General features: G+C 45.5%; 1 protein-coding gene across 1 annotated transcript in view; it reads left to right on the top strand.

Moving 5' to 3' along the window:
- The window catches only part of LTK (leukocyte receptor tyrosine kinase), a 621,554-nt gene extending 606,387 nt beyond the window's left edge, over positions 1-15,167 (top strand). The window contains exons 27-29 of the mRNA XM_069638785.1: positions 11,868-12,002; positions 12,335-12,425; positions 13,287-15,167. Of these exons, the coding sequence (XP_069494886.1) occupies positions 11,868-12,002; positions 12,335-12,425; positions 13,287-14,054 (994 nt within the window). The 3' untranslated portion in view covers positions 14,055-15,167. The remainder of the gene's footprint in view (positions 1-11,867; positions 12,003-12,334; positions 12,426-13,286) is intronic.
- Positions 15,168-22,367: the final 7,200 nt, after the last annotated feature.

Genomic DNA, 22,367 nt, shown 5'->3' with positions numbered 1-22,367 from the left:
ACTGGCATATGTTGGCACAGCCATTACAGACTGCCTTTAAGGGCACAGCCAACATGGGCATGTTCTTATGTGACAATACTGGCATTTATTGACACAGCCAGCATGAACATGTCTCTTGCACTGGCATTACATCCTCCTATATTGTGTGCAAAGACATCATGGAGATGTGCTGGATAATGCTCCTGTGTTTTGTTGATGACCTTGCATATATTGGGTTTATTTTCTTGTATCCAAAATCGTTTGGAAAGTGCATGCCTTTTTACCCAATTTTCACAAAAAGCGTGCAGTAAAATGCTCAATTTTAATGGATCATTTAAGCAAAATAAGCCACTTGAGCCACATAACACATGCCACAGCACCACGAAGTAACCACTACTGGAAGTTCACCTCAAGTTCAGAGCCACATCAGCAAGGCATTGTGGGTATACAAAATAACCCAAATGCAAGCTCTGACTCCAGAACATTGTCTTGGTTGTACAGGACAGTGCTATTTTATAAATCGCTTAATCAACCCAAGACAGACATGTCACAAGGCTCTTGCTCCACATCCATTGCAACAATGGGGGTCCACCGTTGGGAACATTTTAGGGAAGCGTATTGGATCATATTGCCACCAGTGGAGTAATTTTATGGCATGTAATTTGTATTGGCATGAGATGTATGTCTTGAATGCATGCCTACACAGTAGGTGCCAGAGGTTATCTCCCAGAGCAGTACCCAGGTCTCTCTCCCATTGAGATCGGAGGCCCCTGGTGACCCCCACTGCAGGCTCTAAAAGTGCTCCCTAAAGGCGTGAGATAAGGCCTTTCATATCTGCGTAACCGTCTAGGACCTTTTCTCCCGGTGTTGGGTTCCCTCTGAATGCTCTCTGCCCATGTCGAAGACATAAATATCCCTTTGAGCCTGAGGTACAATAGCACAGACAGACTGCCGATGTTTAATGCCTCCTCTAGTTTCTGAATGTCTATGAACTCCTTTTTTGGACCAGTTGACCTACCCTGGTAAGGCCTGCCTCAAACCATGATTTATAGCTCTCGACCTCTGGTATGTCATTCCTAACCTGGGGAGCCAAGATGTGACTCATGGGAGAAGGCCAGGTGGTTATTTTACCCCCCTTTCCCCCCATTTCCAGGACTTCCCAATGTACTCCTAGGACTGGGTGTACCCCTGATGCGTCTCGGGAGCCTGTTCCTCAGGACCCAGAGCCCTTCCCCCACCGTTGCAGGTAGCAGGTTTTGGTTTTCGAGGAATACCCACTGTTTGTTTGAGTCTTCCCTTAGATGTGCGACTGTCGCCCTAAGTTGAGTTGCCCTATAGTAGTTCATTAGGTCGGGCAGGCAAACCCCTCCCTTCTCTTTTGGCAGGATGAGTGTCTCGTAGCCCACCTTTTGCTTCTGGCCCTGCCACAGGAACTTTGTGATGCGCTCTCTTGGCCTCTCTCAGGTGTTCGACTGGTGCATTAGTTGGGAGCATTTGAAACAGGTACAACACCCTTGGCAGGAGATTCATTTTTATCGCATTTAATCTCCCCATCCACGACATGAGCCCCTTTCCCCAGTCTTCCATTTCGGAGAATAACCTGTTGAACAAGGGGGGGGTAATTAGCCCCGTTGGGGTCGCTGTCCGGGCGAACTATATTAATCAAGGTATCTGAGCCCCTCCAACTGGATCTGCAGCCCCAATGGCTCCAGTTACTCTAGCTGTCTCTCTGGGTCTGGGGCAAACGGAAAAAACACTGATGTTAACTTTGAACCCTGAGAACCTCCCACATTCACCAATTACCTCCATGGCTGTGGAATTGATTGTGCCGGATGCTTCAGGTGGAGCATGACATCATCCGCATGAAGCCCAAGTTTAAATTCCCTGCCACCTACCTTAATGCCCTCCACCCATGGTGAAGTCCTGAGATATTCTGCTAGTATTTCCATCATCAATGCAAAAAGCAGTGGCGACGAAGGGCAGCCCTGTCTCATCCCCCTTTGAAGAGGGAAGGTCCCGGACAGTCGCCCATTGACAGTGACTCTCACTGTGGGGCCTTCATATAGGGCCTGGATGCCCCATCTGATCCCCTTGCCAAATCCGAACTTCTCCAGCACCCCAGTAAGGAATCCCCAATCCTCCCGATCAAAGGCCTTCTCTGCCTCTATGACCACCAATACTGGGTTTCCCCCTTCTCCCGCTGCTGTCCGCATGAGGTGAAGTGTCTTGCGTAGGGTATCTGCCCCTGCTGCCCCTGAATAAATCCCACTTGATGCGAGTGGATGAGTTTCGGCATATGGCCTCTAGTCTTGTGGCCAGTATTCTTGTGAAAATGTTTGCAATGCACATTAAGTAGGGAGATGGGGCGGTAGGATCTAGTTTTCGGGGTCTTTATCCACCTTAGGGATGACTGTGATGAGTGCCCTCCCAAATGATGTGGGGGCTCTCCCCGTGACCATTATATTGGTGAATAGGATGGCTAGATAATGGGCCAATGGCCCTGCAAATGTCTTGTAGAATCCTGCCGTGTAGCCATCCTCTCCCGGTGTCTTCCCCAACTTTAGGCCTGCTATTGCTCTCAGCACCTCCTCTTGTGTGATGGGCTTGTCCAATTCCAGGCCTTCTCTGGGCTGCAGCCTTGCGAGAGGCACCCCTGCGAGATACTCCCTCAGCCCTTCTCCGTCAAAGCCCCCCTCTTTTCCATAGAGCTGTACGTAAAACAAGGCAAATTTCCCTGCCACCGCCCCTGCTTCTGAGGTCCTCTGGCCATCTGCTCCCCGAATCCCTGACACCCACCTCTCGGCCCTCTGTCCCCTGAGTTTTGCCGCCAATAGCGCATCTGCCTTCTCCCCCTTTTCATAGTATATTTGCTTCAGGTATTGCAGGCCTGAGACCACTCTTCCCATCTCTATATCTTTCAGTTCCTGTCGCTTCCCTCTAGCCATCTTGTGATTGCTCTCCCTCTTTCACCTCCTTGCCTTCTACCTTTTCTAGTGTGCGGATGTCCCCCCTCAGCCTATTAGTAGTGTTATGACCCTTTTTTTGGCATTTTTGGCAGACCCTTCCCTAATGAGGACGCCCCTACACGTAGCCTTTGCTGTGTCCCATACCAGATTCCTCGCTACTTCCCCCGTGTCATTGATTTGAAAGAATTCTATGATTGCCTTCCTCATTTCTTCCATGAAGAGAGGATCTCTAAGTAGGAGGTTGTTGCATCTCCACACAGATTCCATGGGTTTCAGACCTGCCAGACTACCTCCATCTGTACTAAGTCATGGTCTGACCAACTGATCGTGGAGTGTGCACAAGCGCTGACCCTTGTGAGGTGTTCTACAAACAGATAGTCTATCCTTGTTTTGGCACCATGGACCCACGAGTATAAAGTGTAGCCCCTTACCGTTGGGTTAGAGTTCCTCCATACATCACTGAGCCCCTGGTCCCACATGTAATCTGTGAAGCCTCTATTTGCTAATCCCCCCTGCTCCCCATTGGGATTTGACCACTGCTGTGGTCCATTTCTCTGTCCGCCCACATGTTAAAGTCTCCCCCATAATGAGGAGGCCCTCTGATCTGCCCATGATCTCTCCCATGGCTTCCCTCAGGAAACACATTTGGGAAGTAGACCGACACCATGGTCACCCTACATTCTCTATGGAGCCTGAGACTACCAGGATTCTCCCATCTTGTCGACCCCAGACCACTGGCTCAGAGAGCCTGAGTCCTGATTCAATATAATGCCCACTCCACCGCTCTTAGCAGGTCCAGAGGCACAGAAGTACTGCTCGATATGTGTCCCTGGGACAGGTCTCTCTTCCCCAAATACTGTGCGGGTTTCCTGTACCATGAGGACATCTAGATTGTGGTTTTTCATTACTCTACCCAGTAGTGAGCGTTAAATTGGGAAGTTAAGGCCCTTCACATTCAGGGAGCCCACTTTAATGCCGTCCACCTGGCTTACGTTTTCAAGGGGTCCCATCTATAGCCCAGATTATTTCCTTTGACCACTCTATGTAATAGAATACAGAGTCACTCCTACGTATGTTTCTACCGCTTTCCCCTGTGTGGATCCCAGGATCCATCCCCGCCCCTTCCCTCCCCCTTACCCCCCTGAACTTTGCATCTTTTGAGATGCCCACCCTGAGGTGTGCCACTTGGGAAGCAAACACTACTCCTCCGTTGGTATCTTTATCCCTGCATCTCCCCCGGTGGGAGATACACATATCGGATCATATCCCAGGCCCCAGAAAGCCTTGTGGATGATGCAAAGAGTCTTGGACTTGATCCTAGCAGCCACAGGGAGCCAGTGAAGAGATTTCAGAGCTGGAGAGATACAATAGCTGGGCATGAGGCCAAGGAAAAGTCTCGCAGTCCTGCTCTGGAAATGTTGTCAAGGTCAAAGAGTAGAGGTAGGCAAATTTAGAAACAGCCTGTTGCAGTAGTCCAGGCTAGAGAGGATCAGGGCTCTGGAGACAATGAACTTCTGGGCGAAAGTGAGAAAAGGAAGGATACCTCTGAGGAGGTGCAGCATGACTTTTTGAAGACGTCAGAGATGTGTGGAGAGAAGGAGAGGATGGAGTCAAAGATGACACCAAGGTTCTTATACTCACAGGAAGGAGCAGGAAGAGGGCCCAGAGTGGGCGGCCAGAGAGAGAGAGGAAAGGAGGGAGCAGGTGTCCCGATAAGGAGGGTCTAAGTATTACTGACATGAAGGCAGAGGTCATTGGCAGAACACCATTCCTGAATTGTGGGCAGGCAGTCTGGTATGAGAGAAGAAGCAGAGGTGGCTGAGGGGAGCCTACAAGAGAGCTGGTTGTCATCTGCATAACACTGAAAATTGGAGCAGAAAGTAGTGATGCATTGGGCAAGAGGTGCTAAGTAGTGATTCAAAAGTAGGGAGAAAGGTTAGATCCCTGGGGAACACCACGAGTAGAGAGAGAGATAGAAGAGAGGAAAGACCCCAGTTGGACCTGGGAGGGTGGGTCGGTGAGAAAGGAGGTCAACCAGGCCAGGGCCTGATCACTGATACCCAGGTTGTCACAGAGGCGATTGAGCAGGATGGCATGGTTGACAGTGTCTAAAGCAGAGGATAGATAGAGGAGAATGAGGACATAAGGAAGATTAGAGTCAAGATTAGAGAGTAAGTCTTCACAGGTGTTCAGGAGAGCAGTTTTCGTGCTTCAGGCAGCTCTGAAGCCAGACTGGTGGTCGTAGAGACAACCAACAGATTCAGTATGCAGATTAAGCTGGAGAGGGCCAGTTTTTCCAGGAGTTTACCCAGGAAAGGAGTGATGGCGATCAGGTGGTAGTTAGCAGGAGAGGAAGGATCAGCAGAGGGCTTCTTTAGAAGGGGGTGCTCAAGGAAGTGCTTAAGTGGGGAGGGGAAGGTTCCAGTGGCAAAGGAGTGAATGCAGAAATCGGCTGAAGCTGGAACAAGGGTGTCAATGTGGTCCTTGATGGTTCTGGATGAGCAGGGGAGAACCTGCTTTGACAAGACTTTCATAGATTGGACTTATCTAGAAACATCAGGGGTGAACAAGGGAACGGCGGAGCAAGGAGAAGTTGAAAGGGCTGCAGACGGGCCAGGAGTGGTAGAGGAGGAGGAAGAGGAAGAAGAAGAGAGGGTGGACAGGATGTCCTGAGTTTTAGTGGTAAAATGAGAAGCCAAGGCCATGCAGTGGGCCTGGGAGGGAACAGGAGAGGTAGAGATTGCAACAGGATTGGCCAGCACCTTACAGGTTTTGAAAAGTTCGGCTGAGTTGTTAGATGCCGCAGAGACGCAGGCTTGGATGTAGGCTCTCTTCTTAGAGAGGACAGAGCGTCTGTACTGCCTTTGGAGCAGGCGAGAGGCCGGTTTGTCAGAGGGTGCACCTGATGCCCTCCACTTCCTCTCCGCTGCCCTACACTTGTGTTTAAGGGTGGCGAGGTCGGAATCGTACCAAGGGTTGCACTTGGATGGGGGCTTCAACCAGATCATCATGCGGATTGAGAAGGCTGTGTCAGGGTGTAAATCAGCCAAAGGTGCAGGAGGAGGAGAGAAAGTAGCAGCAAAAGCCTCAACTGACACACGCTTCATGGGTCCGATGGATGAGAAGGTAGGTGGCAGTGCTGGAGTCGGCTTGACCTGATGGGTAGTGGGAGAGAGGTGGGAGGAAAGGAGAAAGTGGTCACTCGAAGAGAGAGGAGTAGTAAGAGGGTTAGAAAGGGGGAGGTGTGGGAAGATCATAACATCCAGGGTGTGCCCTGTAGAGTTGAGAGGTAGGGGCAAGGAGGGAAGAGGAGAGGTCAGCTCACTCAGAGAGGAAGAGGGTGACCTGGCCAGGCAGCCTGTAGATAGTAGCCACAGTGAGAGAGAGCCCAGGAGAGATAGAGAGCCTACAGACCAAACATTCAAAGGAGTAGCCCTGCGTTGGAATGACAGAAGCAGGGATCCACTGTGGGGTAGCAGTAGAGAAAAGGAAGTTGATAAGGCACGGAAAGTGTCTACCAAAAAGGAGGAGATTGGCCTGAGGGCCCTGGACCAAGATGGTGCCATTTAAGTAGACATTAATGATGGCCTTAGAAGAGTGGAAGGGGGTCGTAAGGCCATCCCACCAGGTAATATGATGTGATATGGCCTTTATAACGCGCCTATACACAAGTGTTTCAAGGCACGACGAGGCAAGGGAGCGGGAACAATGGGAAGACAGACAACGATCTTACTAGGCCAGGTGACATTGAGATCGTGTAAGTGCAGGGGAGGGGGAGGGGAAAAGTGTGAGGGGAAAGAGGAAGGGGCAATGCAGTACATGGGATCACATAGTAGAACAAATAAAACAAATAAATAACAAGAGAGGCCAGCTGGTGGCAAGTGCAGACATCAAGTGTCAAGTGTTGGTAAGGGACTGTAGGAATACAGAAACAGACCCCGAGTGCAAGGGTTACCAGGGGGGCAATTAGTACAGGAGTGCAACTGGCGGGGAGGGGACCTGGGCCCGAGATCAGAGGGTACCCAGGTGACCAGTGCAGTTTCAATTTCAACCAGGAGTTCAGCAGGGGAGAGGAAGCGAGAAATCAGAAACAAAGAGGAAGGTCTTGAGGTGCTTCGGGAACCAGAGATGGTTCTCCTCAAGTTTCAGAGAGGCAAGGAGGCTGTTCCAGAGGGAGGGCCCAGCCGAGAAAAGAGTGCCACCATTAAGGGGAGAAGAAGAAAAAGGATAGAGAACAGAGACCATATAGGGGGTGCATAGGCCTGGAGAGGGAAAGACAGAGGATGTCGGGGAGGTTCTGTCTGGAGGAAGCACTGGTGTAGGTATCAGCGATAGGGAGGCATGGTTTTGAGACCAGGATGTCCCTTTTGTGCTTTTTCCTGACAGACTTAGTGAGAGGAATAGGATAGGAGATAGAAAAGCAGTTAGAGAAGATAAGTGAGACAGCAAGCACCATAGAGGGTGCAGGGAGGAAAGAGGGGGGTTAGTGTTATGATTGTGACAAACCGTTTATTGTGAATCTGAGTAGGTGATAGATACATCAAGATTAAAAGTATTCAGTTGAGTGATGTGGTGATATGTGAGAGAGTGAGTGATTGCGCGTGTCATGGTGTATATAGCACACCAAATACATTCAGGTCAGTTGTACATGTTATTTTCGAGATTATATAGTTATATGCATGTTTTTGTCAAATACTTGAATACTTTTAATCTTGATGTACATTTAATCGTGATGTATCTATCACCTACTCAGATTCACAATGAACAGTTTATCACAATCATAACACTAACATTGATGCAATTAATTTATACCTACCACAGCCTTGAAAAAGACCCCTGTCGGGTCGAAACATTTGTTGGCTGAACTGTTCCTATAAAAGGCTGAACCTCACCAATAACACCTTTATGAATTGAAAGAAAGAAAAAAACTCTGCTAATTTCTGTATATTAAACAAAGATTTTTAAGAAAAAGTATCACTACTGACCTAGCGCCAGTGTGACACATGCTCACACCCCACTTTGTTATAACCATTCCCTGAGAGGACAGGGCACCGTCTCATATGAACCCAGTCATCGGCAGCAAGGTCCCCATTATTGTGTCCTGATCAGCGCTCTCAACATTCTAGTTCTCTGCCTTCCCCTGTAATGTAGCAAGGTTCACTGTGAAGGAACCTATGTCAGGAGTGTATCGTTTCTCAAGCCAGATGTTCATGTTGCAGAGTGTATTCAGATATTGGCGAACCATGGGCAGGGTGGCAGCCGCATCACTGAGTTTCTCTGCAATGTTTGGGCTGTAGCATTGGGTTCTGTATATAAGGAGGTGAGATGAAGTGTGACAAATGGAGCTGGTGGTGGCAAGCTATCCACAGTCTGGGATATTGTTGATGGTGGGTATTGATATTATGACTGAGTCTCTGTGTACCAGTGCTATCCCTCCATCTCTCCTGTTGCTATGACTTGTGCATTTGATCTTGTAGCCTGGCGGGATACTTTTGTGGATAACTGATGAATGGTCATCAGAGAGCCAGATTACCATGATCAAGAGTAGATCTCGACAAAATGTCGGATGATGGCTTGGCAATTGGCGATTGAGCATGCCTTGAACCATGAGGCATTTGGTGCCCACCGTTCCATGGTGGATCTTGAAGTCCAGAGGAAAATGCATGTCTCTTTTATTGTTGGTTTTATTGACTTTCCATGTCTCCAAGGTTAGGCTTTCAGATTCAGAGAGGCCCATGAGGTTCTTCTAAGTTTCTGGCACTACATTCTGGCATCCTTGTGGGGTGGTTGTGACTGTTGTAGGTTGTCTAGTGATGTATGATGTAGTAGGTATTGGTTCTTGTGGTTGTGGTGTTATGGTAGATTGGTGGTTTGCTGGAGTGGGCAAAGGCAAAGTTGTTGAGTTAGAGATGTGTTGTGTGTCTCCATTTACCATTGTTAGCCGATATCTTGTGGATTGTTCATAGTATCTCGACTCAGGTGGATGCGTGAGCTCATATCTGGAAATGAAGGTCAGTAGAAGTTGTCTGAGGTGAGGATGTGGGATTCCTCTCGAGTCTCTGGCTGACTGATCCAAAGGAGTGGCTCAGGCATCTTCCTTCTCTTTCCTTCTCCTTTCTTCCATTGTGACTGCTGTCTTTGTATTTTCTTGAAGGTCTTACTGTGCCACGGGATTTGATGGCTAAATTGTAAGGAGGGAGGAAGGAGAGGGAATGAAGTGGTGATGCTTACCTTCTTGTTTAATTCAAAGGCTTGAGCAGAGATCATCCTATTGGAGCATTCTCCTTGAAGTGGAACGGTGAGATGATTCCTTCGCAGGCCGTGCAGAAAGCTTTAGTCTGGGAAAGAACAGGGTGGAGAATCCAAAATCGTCTCCCTTTGGATTGTAGATTACAAGTCTGGCGGCCTGGCAAGTCAGGTGCCAGTAAAATGTAAATCCCCATTCCCATAGAGTCCCATAGGACTCTATGGGAGTGGGGACTCGTAAGCGCCGACACCGTTGTTAACGGTGCCGGCGCTTCCATAAACAATCTGCCTACCATGGCCGTTGCACCCGGCAGGGTCAGACCTGTCGGGCGCATCGGCCACAGCAGGCAGACACGTAGTTTGCCAGTTCAGAAACAAGGATGTCGGTGAGCTTACCGGCACCCTTGTTTTCGGACCAGCAAAATTGTAATGAGGCCCATGGAGTGGGTACAAACACGTGCTGGGGTATTTGCAGAGCGCAGTAAGGGGTTATACAGTAGCCCTCATTCTGTTAGTCGAAGGGTGGAGGGCGAGAGGGGTTCGATGTGGTAGGGAAGTGTTGGATGAAGGGGAGGGTTTTCATTTCTTTTCTGAAAGCACCCTGGAGGAATTTATGGTAAATTACGCTATTTGTCTTTTATACTCCTCACATCACCCCGGTAGTGCTCTCAAAGCGCTCAGACATGTCCGTGTAGGGAACAACTGTGAGCACACGCAGGGCGGCAGCCAGATGGGTATCTGTGGGGTGAAGAGGACAGACTTAACATGTAGGGAAAGAAAACCTTAAGCCTGAGTGACAGTGATCATTGGGATGAGTGTATAGTTTCAGTGTTTTGGCCGGAAGTAAGTGTAATCAATAGAAGAGATGAGAGTTCCCCTTATTGGCCAGCAAAACCTTCATTACGGCCATTACTAGGTATTGCGTTAAGTCATGTCATGGAAGCGTAATGCCATAGGGGTGTGCTCAAGAGTTGCAACTAATCATGCTGCTTTCCCTCCTGCTCATCTCCCCCACCCCAATCAATAACCAGATTGACTGCCGATCGTGAAGAGACAACAAGTCTGCCTTTGTATAGAGTGAATTGGTAAATAAAAGTCACTGGAAAGCAGTATGAACAAATTACAAGCGAGGTAATGTTGTAAAATGATGCATGGTAGGCTAGCTAGGTCAAAGAAGAAAAAGTTTCCATTGAGGACAACACTCTAAGAGGTCAACTGTCCATTGCAACTTCTCTGTGAAAAGGCTATCCGGCACGTGAAGCACATGCTTTAGGGGCCTTCCTCCACTGCCTAGGTGTATTCAAGTGAACACATTCTTCCACCTATTCCCTATGCTCCAAACAGCCAGGTACTATAGACTGGAACCACAGGCACTCACATTGAATTTTGGGCTGTCACTCCACTTGGAGCAAGTCCCTGTACCGGGTTTCCTGGAAGTTCTTAAGGCTTGCTAGGAGCTTTTTAGGGATGGCAATGGTGGCTTGGGAGGTAATAATCCTCTTTTCCAGGAGGCTTGGCTCTTCTGGGAGTTAGTCTGCATAAACCATCTTTGACTACTCTTCTCAACCTGGGCTGCAGTTACTGTTTCCTGTCAATAGAAGTTAGCAGGGTGATCTTTGGGTCACAAGGGTTGTAGGACCTGCCTTTCCAGGACTACATTGGCGATGTGTCTCTTTTCCTGAACGGAGTGCCCCTAAAGTGTATTATTCAATTAAAAAGTGACGTGACATCGCAAATACAAAATAACAAAATTAGACATATTATCTCAAGACATAACACAGTGCGTCACAACATTCTTACCGTTATGTCAAAAAATTGAAGGGCGATTAGTAAATATACACTTCGTTAAAAATGGGTGAAACTCCCTTAAAACGGAAAAGTTGCCTTTTAGTAACAAAATCGAAGATTGGATGGAAGAATATAAAAACGCAAGGATGGAACAAATCTGAGGTCTAACAAGAGTGTGTGTGTGTGTGTTTTGGGGGCATAGCACCCATATCAAAGATAATAGGGGCAAATAAAATAGAGTGAAAAGTATACTCTGTTACCTGCTGTTGTTCTACCATCTCTCTCGAGCTGCGCTGCGAGGGGGCAGCGCTTGATGGTAACAGTGCTATGTGCAAAGAAGGGGTCACTGTGATATTAATGAATCAAAAAATAAAATTAAACATTTTACAAAATAGGTTTACCGAACAAATACTGTTTTATTTTTTGTTTTGGGGGTTCCGCCAAACCACCTGTTTCCCTTTGTTTATAACCCCACTCCAACCCCCTCTCCCTTTCTAGCCTCTTTCCCCAACCCCCATATATATATATTTTAAACCAATTCAGTATTTTTTCAGTAGCAATTGGTCATTAAAAATGATGTTCGTTATTATATTTTTCGTTATTATTACTAGATACCGTAAAAAATAAATAAACTATGTACCTAGGACTGGGATTTGTGCTGCACCAGCTTTGCACCAGGTTTTTAAATATGCACGTGTTTCTTTTGTACATTGCATAGTTACTTGAGGTTGTAATTTACTAATCCCGTGGGCAGTGCTAAAGTATTGCGAAGTGTTTTGGCAATAGGCAAATTAGTTCCTCTCATCGAAACTGCTGAATCGTAGGAGGGATCCTAGTTTTGTGCCAATAAAACTAAAGGGCCGGTGGGCTTGGTTATTCTCTTGGCAGGTCCTTTGGCGTACTGCTTTGGGAGATCTTCTCCTTGGGTTATATGCCTTATCCATGTAAAACCAACCAGGAAGTGCTGGAGTTTGTCACCAGTGGAGGGCGCATGGATCCCCCAAAGAATTGTCCCGGGCCTGTGTAAGTACCACCTGTGAGCGCGCTTGATCAGCTATAATTTTGAAAATCGCAGTCCGACAAGGGGCATGATTAAGCGATACATGCATGTGAAACTCGTAAATCAAAGGTACTGGCAGAAAAACTGGTGCTTAGTATTATCTTGATCGTTCTTTGATGTATAAGGCCGCCTCGTAAGAAGCCAAAACCTAGATTCTTTTATGTCTCTATTTCACGTTAAGTAAGACGCAAGCGCCTGCATCAATTAAATTTGCAGCCTGCAGAACGCATATTAACTTTATAGAATGAGATACAATATATTAATTTTTCCTCATGTTAACTTCTTACTTTTTCAGGTATCGAATCATGACACAGTGTTGGCAACACAGTCCGGAATATCGACCGGATTTCACCACCATCTTGGAAAGGATCAAGTATTGCACCCAGGTATTTCGCTTTGAGTGAAGCTTGAGTTTAATTTTGATTTGTTTGTTTCAGGCTCCCGCAGAGTTTTAAAGCAATTGTCCAAGGCTTAATGGCTCCGCACTTGGTCGCGGTTGCCGTCACCTTCATGTGCCAATCAATAGTCACGATTTAGACTGTGTTTTATTGATCAAAATCCGCTACCATTGGATGGTCCCACTCCTTTTCCCTGTGGGTGGCTGCCCACCACACTAAAACCGCTCACACATTAGGCAACAGTCCTTCCTGACAGTGTCATCAGATTGGCCACGGATGGACACAGCGTGCCATCGCAATGCTAACTTCAAATGGATTGCGTCCTCCCACGTATTCTTCATCCACTGATATCTCCTTCCAGCATCAGCTGCTGAAAGGAGAGATCATGAGATGAGGAATATGTGGGAGGAACATCAAGTCGAAATAACTTTACCACGGGTAAGTAATTTGTTCTTTCACTCTCCTGGATTTGCTGCTGGACACGGTACGCGAGGCTTCAACTGCAGTGCATGTCTCTAGCTCTCTACAATAAGTGCCTATAATGTATAGTAGTGGCATGCAGTAAAGCGCAAGCTCTTGAACTCGCAAACTGTGCAATCAATATCATTGTTAAGAGTATTACTTCCTTCATGTGCACTTTTGAAAATTGTTGCATTTTGGCGGAGGAAAGAATAGTGAGATTTCGGATGGAAAATTCTCTTAGGACCAAATCAAATTTTAATCACGCTGCAAGTTCCAAACTCTTTCACAGTTACATGCTCACATTACTGTTTTTTCACTAAAACCCCCTCTTTAGAAACTTCTTTTGTTGGAATGTAAACTAGTCTAACCTGTATTTTTTTGTCTCAGGATCCTGACGTCGTCAATACTGAGCTTCCTGTGGAATGCAGCCCAGCACCGGAAGAAGAGGGGAGTGCCGGAATGCGGCCCGCAGGCTCCAGTGGCATGACTCCTCTGGTGATGAGCCCCAGCCTCACACAGCAGCTAGTACAGCGATCACCAGAGGCACAACGACTAGGGCCTAAAATTGTCGAGTGCCCGCAAGAGCTCATTGTGGACAGCCTGGGAGGATGGGCTGTGCAGGAGCCATCGCTGCCGTGCCTCAGTGACTCCACCAGTGCGCCCTGGTTCCAGCAAAACTCCAGCTCAATTGCTGAGTGCACACTGCAGACAGCACAAAGACTGACCAACAAAAACAAGAACCTCTGGAACCCCACCTATGGCTCCTTAGTCATGGATAGTGCCTGCCGATCTAGTCAAAATACTAACCCTAAACCGACGGTTGAACAAGAAGATTCTGGTTTCGATGGGAACTGTAGCTCCTCCCCCAGTTCGCGAGCATCTCCAAACAGAGGACAGTGCGCTCACCTAGACATTGGCGGGATTGAGCTGGTCAAGCTCCAGAACTTTCCATGCGGCAATGTGAATTATGCATACGATGACCTCTGTTTTGAAATGGATGGGGCCTCTGCAGTGGACACAAGAGACAGAACAGCTGTCCTAAGAAGTGCCAGCCTCTGCGGCGAGGGCCTTGTTCTCCGAAAGCAAGACAAACCACCTGGGGAGAGGGACTCCGGCCTGTCCCTTTCTGAAGACTTAAGTCTCACACCAGTATAGCGTCGGGCTTCTCTCATTCCCTTAAAGAAAATGGCCTTCTGAAGTGTTTTCTATTGAGGCAAACATTTGCATCTTTTTCCACTTCTTCCAGTTGCTATTTTTTTGGAGATGGGTGGCACAAATATAGGATAATACTTCACTAATTCCCAACGTAGCCTGAAGTCCTATTTGGAGCATTTAATTATAAGCTAGTTCCAAAATGCAGCTGTGATTTTTTCATGTTGGTGGGAGAAAGGATTGAGTCGATAATGTAATCCCCTTGCGGAGGCCCTTTTACTCAGTTTCACCAGGTCCGGTGGGACTAAGAAGGATGTCATCACAGCGTTGATCCACCATGAATGGTTCTCAACAGATTTGCACAGACAATGATGCCATAAATGCTTGTTTGTATTTTATAGATACTGCTGCTTCTTAAAACTATTCCATTTGCATTTTACAGTTCAGGAAGTTACGGGCCCCTTAATAGAACTCTATGCTAACATTCCAAAGTTGACAAACATGCAAAATGTATTTGGTTTCTTCCATCTGGTTTGCAAGCAATCTGACCAAAAATGAACCCTATAGAAATAATATGTTAAGAAGGTCACGTTGATGATAAGACATTGGTATCCCTTAGCATCAGTGCAGAGGCGTAATCAGTGGTGGACGTTGGTGATAGGACATTGGTTATCCCTTAGCATCAGTGAAGAGGCGTCATCAGTGGCGGGTGCTGGTGATAGGAAATTGGTATCCCTTAGCATTGGTGCAGAGGCGTAATCAGTGGGGGGGATTATTTTCCCCAGCGCCAGTAAAACCTTATTCAAGGTTCTTAGATCCAACATTGTGAAATAATTACACAAAATGAAATGTGTCCCACATTGTCCTATGAAAGCAACCCATGCAGGCCTTGCATACATTTATATATTTGTTTGCATATCTTACTATGCTTTGTGTACTTTTCAAACCACGCCCCCAAATCAGACCCCGCTCTCAATTTCTTACCTCACTTAAAGGGAGTTTGCAGGGCTTTAAGTGAGATAAGAAATTGAGGGTGGGGGCCTTATAAGGTACACAAACAAATATATAAATGCATGTAAGCATCTATATATTTGTATCCGTACCTTACTATGGTTTGTGTACTTTGCAAGCCATCTTTTATAAATATAGAAATATATAACATATTTCTACGTTTATAAAAGGTGGCTTGAAAAGTACGCAAACCATAGTAAGGTACTCACATAAATATATACATTCTTACATTTATATATTTGTTTGCGTGCCTTACTTTGGTTTGTGTACTTCAAGATGGCTTGAAGAGTAGACAGACCATAGTAAAGTACGGGTAGTAGAGCTCAGTGGCAATGCACACGTCTTTGAAGCAAGACAACGCAGAGCAACACAGGTTTGAATTCTTGGTCCGTGCTTAGAAACCTCTTCGGTATTAAGCGTGTTATAAATAACCAATTTTTATCATAACGTATGCACACAAACATATAGCATTTATATATTTGCGTGAGTACCTTACTATGGTTTGTGTACATTTCAAGCCTTTTTTTTTTAAACATAGAAATATGTAATATATGTCTTTGTTTATAAAAGATGGCTTGAAAAGTACACAATTGAATCCATCTTTTATTAAGCTTTGCCGATGGACAAAGGCTGAGGAGTCTTTGTCCGTCAACAAAGCTTTGTAAAAAATGGCTTGAATTGTGTACTTTTCAAAATATCTTTTATAAAACTAGAAATATGTCACAGAGTCCCCAGGTTTGCTGAGGGTTAAAGACACCTCAGTGACCTGGGGAGGGCGCGGGGAAACAAAAGGACAGTAACTTCGTCTGGTGACCCTCGCGTGAGGGGTCACCTGAGGAAGTTACAGTGAGTGACAGAAGTGCCTGCCAGCCACAGCAACTTCTGTGAGCTTGCCTGACTTAATGGCAGGCGCATTTCCCTTTGCGGCTGTGGCCATGGCGGATAATGTGTCCCAGCATGGTGTGGTTGGACTAAGGGGCCCAGGCAGGGCCCCGGCTCACCCCCACATTTTGGAGACCGCCAGGGCCTGCCCCCGGCCCACTTAAAGCACTGGCTCCAATTACTTATCAAAGAGTTTGTAGCAAAACCTCCCGAGTTCTTTTCCTGCCTGGGTGTACTTTCTGTTTGAAAAGACTTCTCTTTTTAAGAGAAGCCCTCAAAGACCAAATTACAATAATGCCGAGACAAGAAAAGGAGGCCTTATTTAGCTGCCATTACAGTGTTATCTTTCTGCACACGCAATGTCTTATTCATTCAAATTTTAACTCGGTCAAGGTACGTCACCAGCGTGTTACCCTATACAAACCTAAACAACATAGACACAGCCTTTGCTGGTTTTAATAATATGGCCTACCTTAGAAATAAGGCTGACCTTAAGCAATATGGCTGACATTAGCAATATGACTGACCTTTGCAATATGGCTAACCTACCTTCACATTCCTTGACCAGTCACCTCATTTGCCTTCAATAAACGCATTGCTACTTTCCTTTTTCTCTTGCTTTGAACAATTATTTACAATCTTACACTTTCAGGGATGTATGAACATCAGGAAGTTGATTAAGACCAATATACAAAGAGGTTAAACTGTGTCGCTCTGACTTCCCATTGGCTCACCCCTGGAAAGGGATATGCTGTTCAAAGAAGAAGTTGCATTGTGTAATTCAGACTTACACCTGGCACGGCCAGTAAGTTAGGAGAAAGTTTGAGTAACCCAGTGCATTCATTTTGGTGAATTTGGCACTCTTGGGTTCTGTAGGAAAATTACTTGAACTCTGGTGGTATCCTGCCAGTATTAACGTCGGGATATCACCAAACGGATCTACCATTAACAGGGCTCGGTCTGATGGAATTTCTGGCAGATTGCAAGTGCCACTAAGGTAAGTAATACCCCATTCCATGGAGTCCAATAGGACTCCGAGGAGGGGAATGCCAGAATCATTGGCACTGGAATTACTGGTGCCAGCCATTCCAGTGTTTTTCTGCCGATGGGGCAAGATGTACCTCCAGCTCTTGCCTGGAGGTAAATCAGTGCCCCCACAGGCAAACTTGTGTCTTGACGATACAGTAAAAGTGTCAGGTCTGGAATTACTGCCAGTTTTACAGCACCTTTATTGCACAAGCAAAACTGTAATAACCCCCTTAATGGTTTTGCAGTGGCCTGCATGAAGTCCCAGCTGACATGTATATCATGTAATAATTTCTTACAAATGTTGAGCAACATCAATGAAAACTAATGTGTCATGTGTCAACATTTAAGGCTTTTTGGTCAAGGAGCGGAAGTCATTGGATCTAATTTAAAACATGTAATCTGTCTATCTTTAGAATGTTGCTGATGTGTCTCTTTCCAGGCATCTGTTTATTTCTACATCATCCTGTGCATTGTCTGTAAATTCAGCCACATGCAGGGATCCATTTCATACTGAGCGCCTTTCTTCCTCCTTTACGGCAAATAAGGCAGCGCCACTGGTGGGGAAGATGTCATTGGGATCTCAGGTACAGTGTAGACCATTTAAAGGATTAAAGGATGGATGAATAACTTAATTTACTTGGCACTCACTGCCCAAAGGTTTTCAACTCTCTAGGGAAAGTAAAGAAGATGGCACGCCACAAGGCCCAGAGAGGAGACAGATTAACGCTCCAGATTTCTAAATAACATTTCAGCTATTAATGTCTTTCAAATCCTAATTGAACACAACCAACTCAAGTTCTAGGCTAGCAATATTATAGACCATCTTCCAACCTTGCGCTCTGCATTTTCTTGGGATCACCCCTCAACTCCCCTGGCGACGCCTCTTTAGTCCAAGACCATAATTGCTGCACTGTGCGCTGAGGCGGATCTTCAGGGTTGCACTTCTGCACAGTTCCTTCTGCAAAGCATCTTAATACTTTGCGTCAGAAACCTTCCTTTGACAGCCAATGGCCCTAGAAACTGCTGGGCATCCTCCTGCCATTGGACCGATCACCACATGTTGTGATCACACACTTGCTATGGTTGGATCACTGTAGTTAAATCCCTAAAGCTTTCAGGAGATTTTTTGCAAATGTTTTGGTCCCTCCAAAAACCAGGAAGGATTTAAATATTCAATTGATCAGTCCTGTTCGATATCCTATCTTTTGAGCAGGAAACAAAAACATATTAACTTTAGGGACGGGTGCTTTGTTGTCTTGTGGAATGTTCATGCTTTTTTAGAAACTCAGACTTATGTGGATATTTCTCAACCATGCTGACCACAGAGCAGAGGATGTAAAGCACAACACTTGTTCAGGAATCACCCACGCAATATATTTTCAACCCTTCGTTATCAAGTTGCACACATCCCGCTTACAATACAAATTCAAGAACGACCATTAAGAGCTAAGAGTTTGGGAAATTCCAGTCTTTTGTATTCCATTTGTGGTTATTTTTGCATATTGGTTTTATATAGACACAAGCCTAGCTAGCAAGCATCAGAGCGCTGAACGAGACTTAACATTTGAGGAAACGAGCAGGGATTACAATATGTGGCCTGGGATGTTCCAGGCACAGGGATAGGATGTGATGTGGCAGTGCCAGGGTATCTAGGTGGCACCATGGTACTGACTGAAGAGCAAGGTCTTAAGTTCCTTTCTGCACTGCAAGTGTTGGCGCGGTCCTGATTGCCACCTTGCTGGTGTTCTAGTAGGCAGGGCCATAGTAAGAGCGGTCTGTTTACTGCATTTTTCCTTGCGTGCCAGTTTCATCTCGTGCCCAATGAATTCATGTTTATCCATAGCCAGGCTCTTCTTTCGTGACATGGAATGGGTGACCGAATGTTCACAGTGTTCAGGATTTAATTCTCTTGAATTTCAGTTAACACAACTGGGCACTCTTTCAAGGGCAATCAAAATGCCTAATCTGAACTCTATGGAGCCCTATTTGCTCAAGGAGTAATTGGAATTCAATGCCTAAAAGTAATGTGGAAGACTTTTATGCATTGAATTTACATGACACCTCATTTTCATTCGATTGTATGGTGGAAATGAGTCACTGACCATAAGTTACGATTCGGCCTCCCCCTTCCGCTCCACCATACAAATACTCCACCATTTATGACAGCATTACATTTTCATGTTGGCCTAAATGCTGTAAATTCTTATGGAATCCGCCTGCATTTTACACCAGCAAAAAGCAAGCATATTCTATAGGAATCCATTGTAAACGCTGCCTGAACTGGGTAAATGGCAGGCAGCATTTACTACATTTACACAACGTAGTGCAAAGGGGGAGCGAAAAGGTGAGTATGCCCCTATTTTACACTCCCTTTTTGCGCTCCAATAGGCAAATGTTGAAAATTACACAGAAGGGACCTGTTTACATCCAAGTGTAAGCGTAAAAAGTCCAGTTGGTATAATTTACGCAAACCTGAGCTCCAGACTGTGCTTGAGACTAAAACCCTCATTACGAGGTCCCCGGTCAGGAAAAAATGCCGGAATAAATGCTGATAATACTGGCACCAGCATTTTTACCTGACAAGGGAAACCCAAGTTTGCCGGTGGGGGCTCTTATCTACCGGCAGGCCTGACCTGCTGATATATCAGGCCTCTACCTCCAAAGAAAGGCCAGAACCACTGCGACCGGTACTACCAGTGCCGGTCATTCTGGCAATCCCATCCCTGATTCCATGAAATGGGAACCTGCTGGCGTCTCGACCGCCCATAATATCCTGGTAATGTCAGGATATTGGGCTGTGGAAACAGTAAGGCAGTTTCCCTGGTATCCCGCCTGTAATGAGGGCCTATGACCTTTGCTCTAGATTATGAATTCTGAACTGAAACTCAGGATTCCCATCTCAAAAGAAAACGGTGGAATTCCAAATTTCAGCTAGAAAAGTGATTGCAGGGCAATTGTCAAGGTGTCTGAATGTATTAAAAAAGGCATATACAAGGTTGGCTAGAAAAGCAAGCATTTGAGTAATATTACATTTGCTAGTAATTACACTTTTTATTAATGCTCTTACAAGTGGGAAGAATCTGGTGTGAAGCACCACATATGAACATGTGAAATTAATATGATTACTATTTATTTATATTATTTTATTATTATTATTATTGTTATTATTTCCAACTGAGAATTGTGTGTAAGCGGCAGATGCCATGTATAAATCCTGGTTGTCCCAACTCAAGCTTTGACCCTTGCAAGGTTGATGGAAAGAGTACCAGTGATCTGGGTATAAGTAGCACCTGTGGTAGGAAACGCTATGTACAAAGAAAGCTACTATAATCCAAATGTCCTGTTTTATATGGCACTTAATGCTGGCGTTAGCGTTTTACGAAGGGCTCCCAATTCTGGCAGGTTTGGGAACTGAAGAACAGGGAGATAAAATGGTTTGCCCAGGATCACACACTGTAGTCAAGTGGAGAAGCAGTGATTAGAATTCAAGCATCCCTTATATTTAATGCCTAAGCGGGCCAAAATCCTTTCCACAGAGAATCTGCAATTTTGATGTCACCTCTTCTTAGACTGCGGCACACGTGCCAAACCAGCTCACTTTCTTTATAAACGTGTGTCTGTATGCTTCACTTTATGCCTCACTTCGCCAAAGTGCTCAGCCAAACCTGTTGGTGTAAATCTGCCTATCTTATCAATGGGAACAACTACTTAGCTTTAATGACTGTCCATAAAACAGCTTCCCATATTAGAACTTGATATCACAGGCACTTTTATAGAAACTCAATGCAGGTCTTGGCAAGGCATTTCCAGTTGCAGGCACTTTCAGCAACAGTATCAGCACTTAGGTCTGAGCCGCACGGCTGGAATTACATACATTTCATCAATGCAAATGATGTGTCAGTTACCACAACCATGGCTTCAGGCTATAACTGCTTCTACTTCCGGCTCACAAACCTAATCTAAGCATTTACTCAAGAGCTTAAAATAGACTTTTCTATGTGTAAAACAAAACTTTAAATGTATATTTGAATTACTGTGTATTAGTTCCTTTCACAGTTGAAAAATCTGTCCCTACAAATCTAAAATTTCTCATTTGTAATTTATTTTCTGCAATGCAAAAACATAAATCTGCTACTAGGATAATAATGTTATCCATTGTCAGAATTCCTTTTGGTGGCCCAGGAAAAGGAGAAGATAATTTCTCAATGACCATAAGCTCAGAGTTCTGAGGGTTTTATTTACCAGGAAAATTGAGTCACTCAGGTGCCTAAGGGTTACGCCCTTAAGAAGCACCTACATTCCAGCAGGTCTATTATGTGACAAATTTTTAATGAATATTGCAGCAGACCAATTGACATCCACTTTCTTTTTGTTAATCCCCTGGTGAGTTTGAAGGTTAGCCATCCTACTAGGTCATTGGAAAGGCTATCGCCATCCAGTTCAATTCTTCTAAAATAAGCACTCTGTGCCAAGTGATGTTGATCAAACTTAGTTTCCCCAAACATGCATTCCAGCATGGAATGTCTATAAGCAATGCGTCAATTACAGGATCTGACATTGCCATTCCATTACTGTGCCAAGGTGATACTTTCCCAGTACTTACAATGAGGTTTGATCTCAAAAGGCGTGTACACGATTTTCATTATTTAAATGTTCAATATTTTTAAATCCTTATGTTCTTTCCTTCGCTCCTTTGCATGTTGTTAAGCAGTCGAAAATGATCACTGTGTTAAAATTACATGACTTCATCGCAGACCACTGCGGCATGTTTCGTCTTTGTAGAAATCTAGCTGTCGATGGTGGCACTGCAACGGGACGGAATGCCAGTTCTAGTACCACACGCTGGCACTGGATGGCTGTCGACAGATGCAGCCCAGCCTCTGTGAAAATTGGGAGTTTTCTGTACAGGCTGGTGTCTTTGATTGCCAGTATAGCTGGGTAAAGTGGGGGTAGAGCTAGACGAGTGTAAGGGAAAGTGGATCTTCGTTTCTGGACTATTGTTCGCAATAATTTCCCTGAAAGGAAGTGGCATGCCATAGCTGAAAGTGGTGGCATCGAAGAAACGGTAATGGCATAATTGACCTAAAACATTTGATCTAATTTTTGTTGACTTTTTTTGGTCACATTTAATTAAATATATATATGGGGTGGGTAAAGGTATACATTAGGTTGAGGGAAAGTGGGGTGAGGGTTGCGGGGGGTCTCCCCCTGCATTTTAGAACGAAAAAAAGCTCAAATTCGATCAAATGTGATTAGGTCAAATGTGTTAGGTCAAATAGACCCAAACCTAAGAAGCATGAGGTTACGAGTGTGGTATTGCCAAGGAGCCGTTCTCTTTCAAAATGCTAGATTATGGCTCTCTGACTTTGGCGCTGGAGATCTGCCATACCAGTA

Source organism: Ambystoma mexicanum, chromosome 14 (genome assembly GCF_040938575.1).
Source record: "Ambystoma mexicanum isolate Mex_15411 chromosome 14, UKY_AmexF1_1, whole genome shotgun sequence".
Lineage (NCBI taxonomy): Eukaryota > Metazoa > Chordata > Amphibia > Caudata > Ambystomatidae > Ambystoma > Ambystoma mexicanum.
The sequence above is the reverse complement of the archived record's forward strand: the minus strand, read 5'-3'. Positions and strand labels throughout refer to the sequence as shown.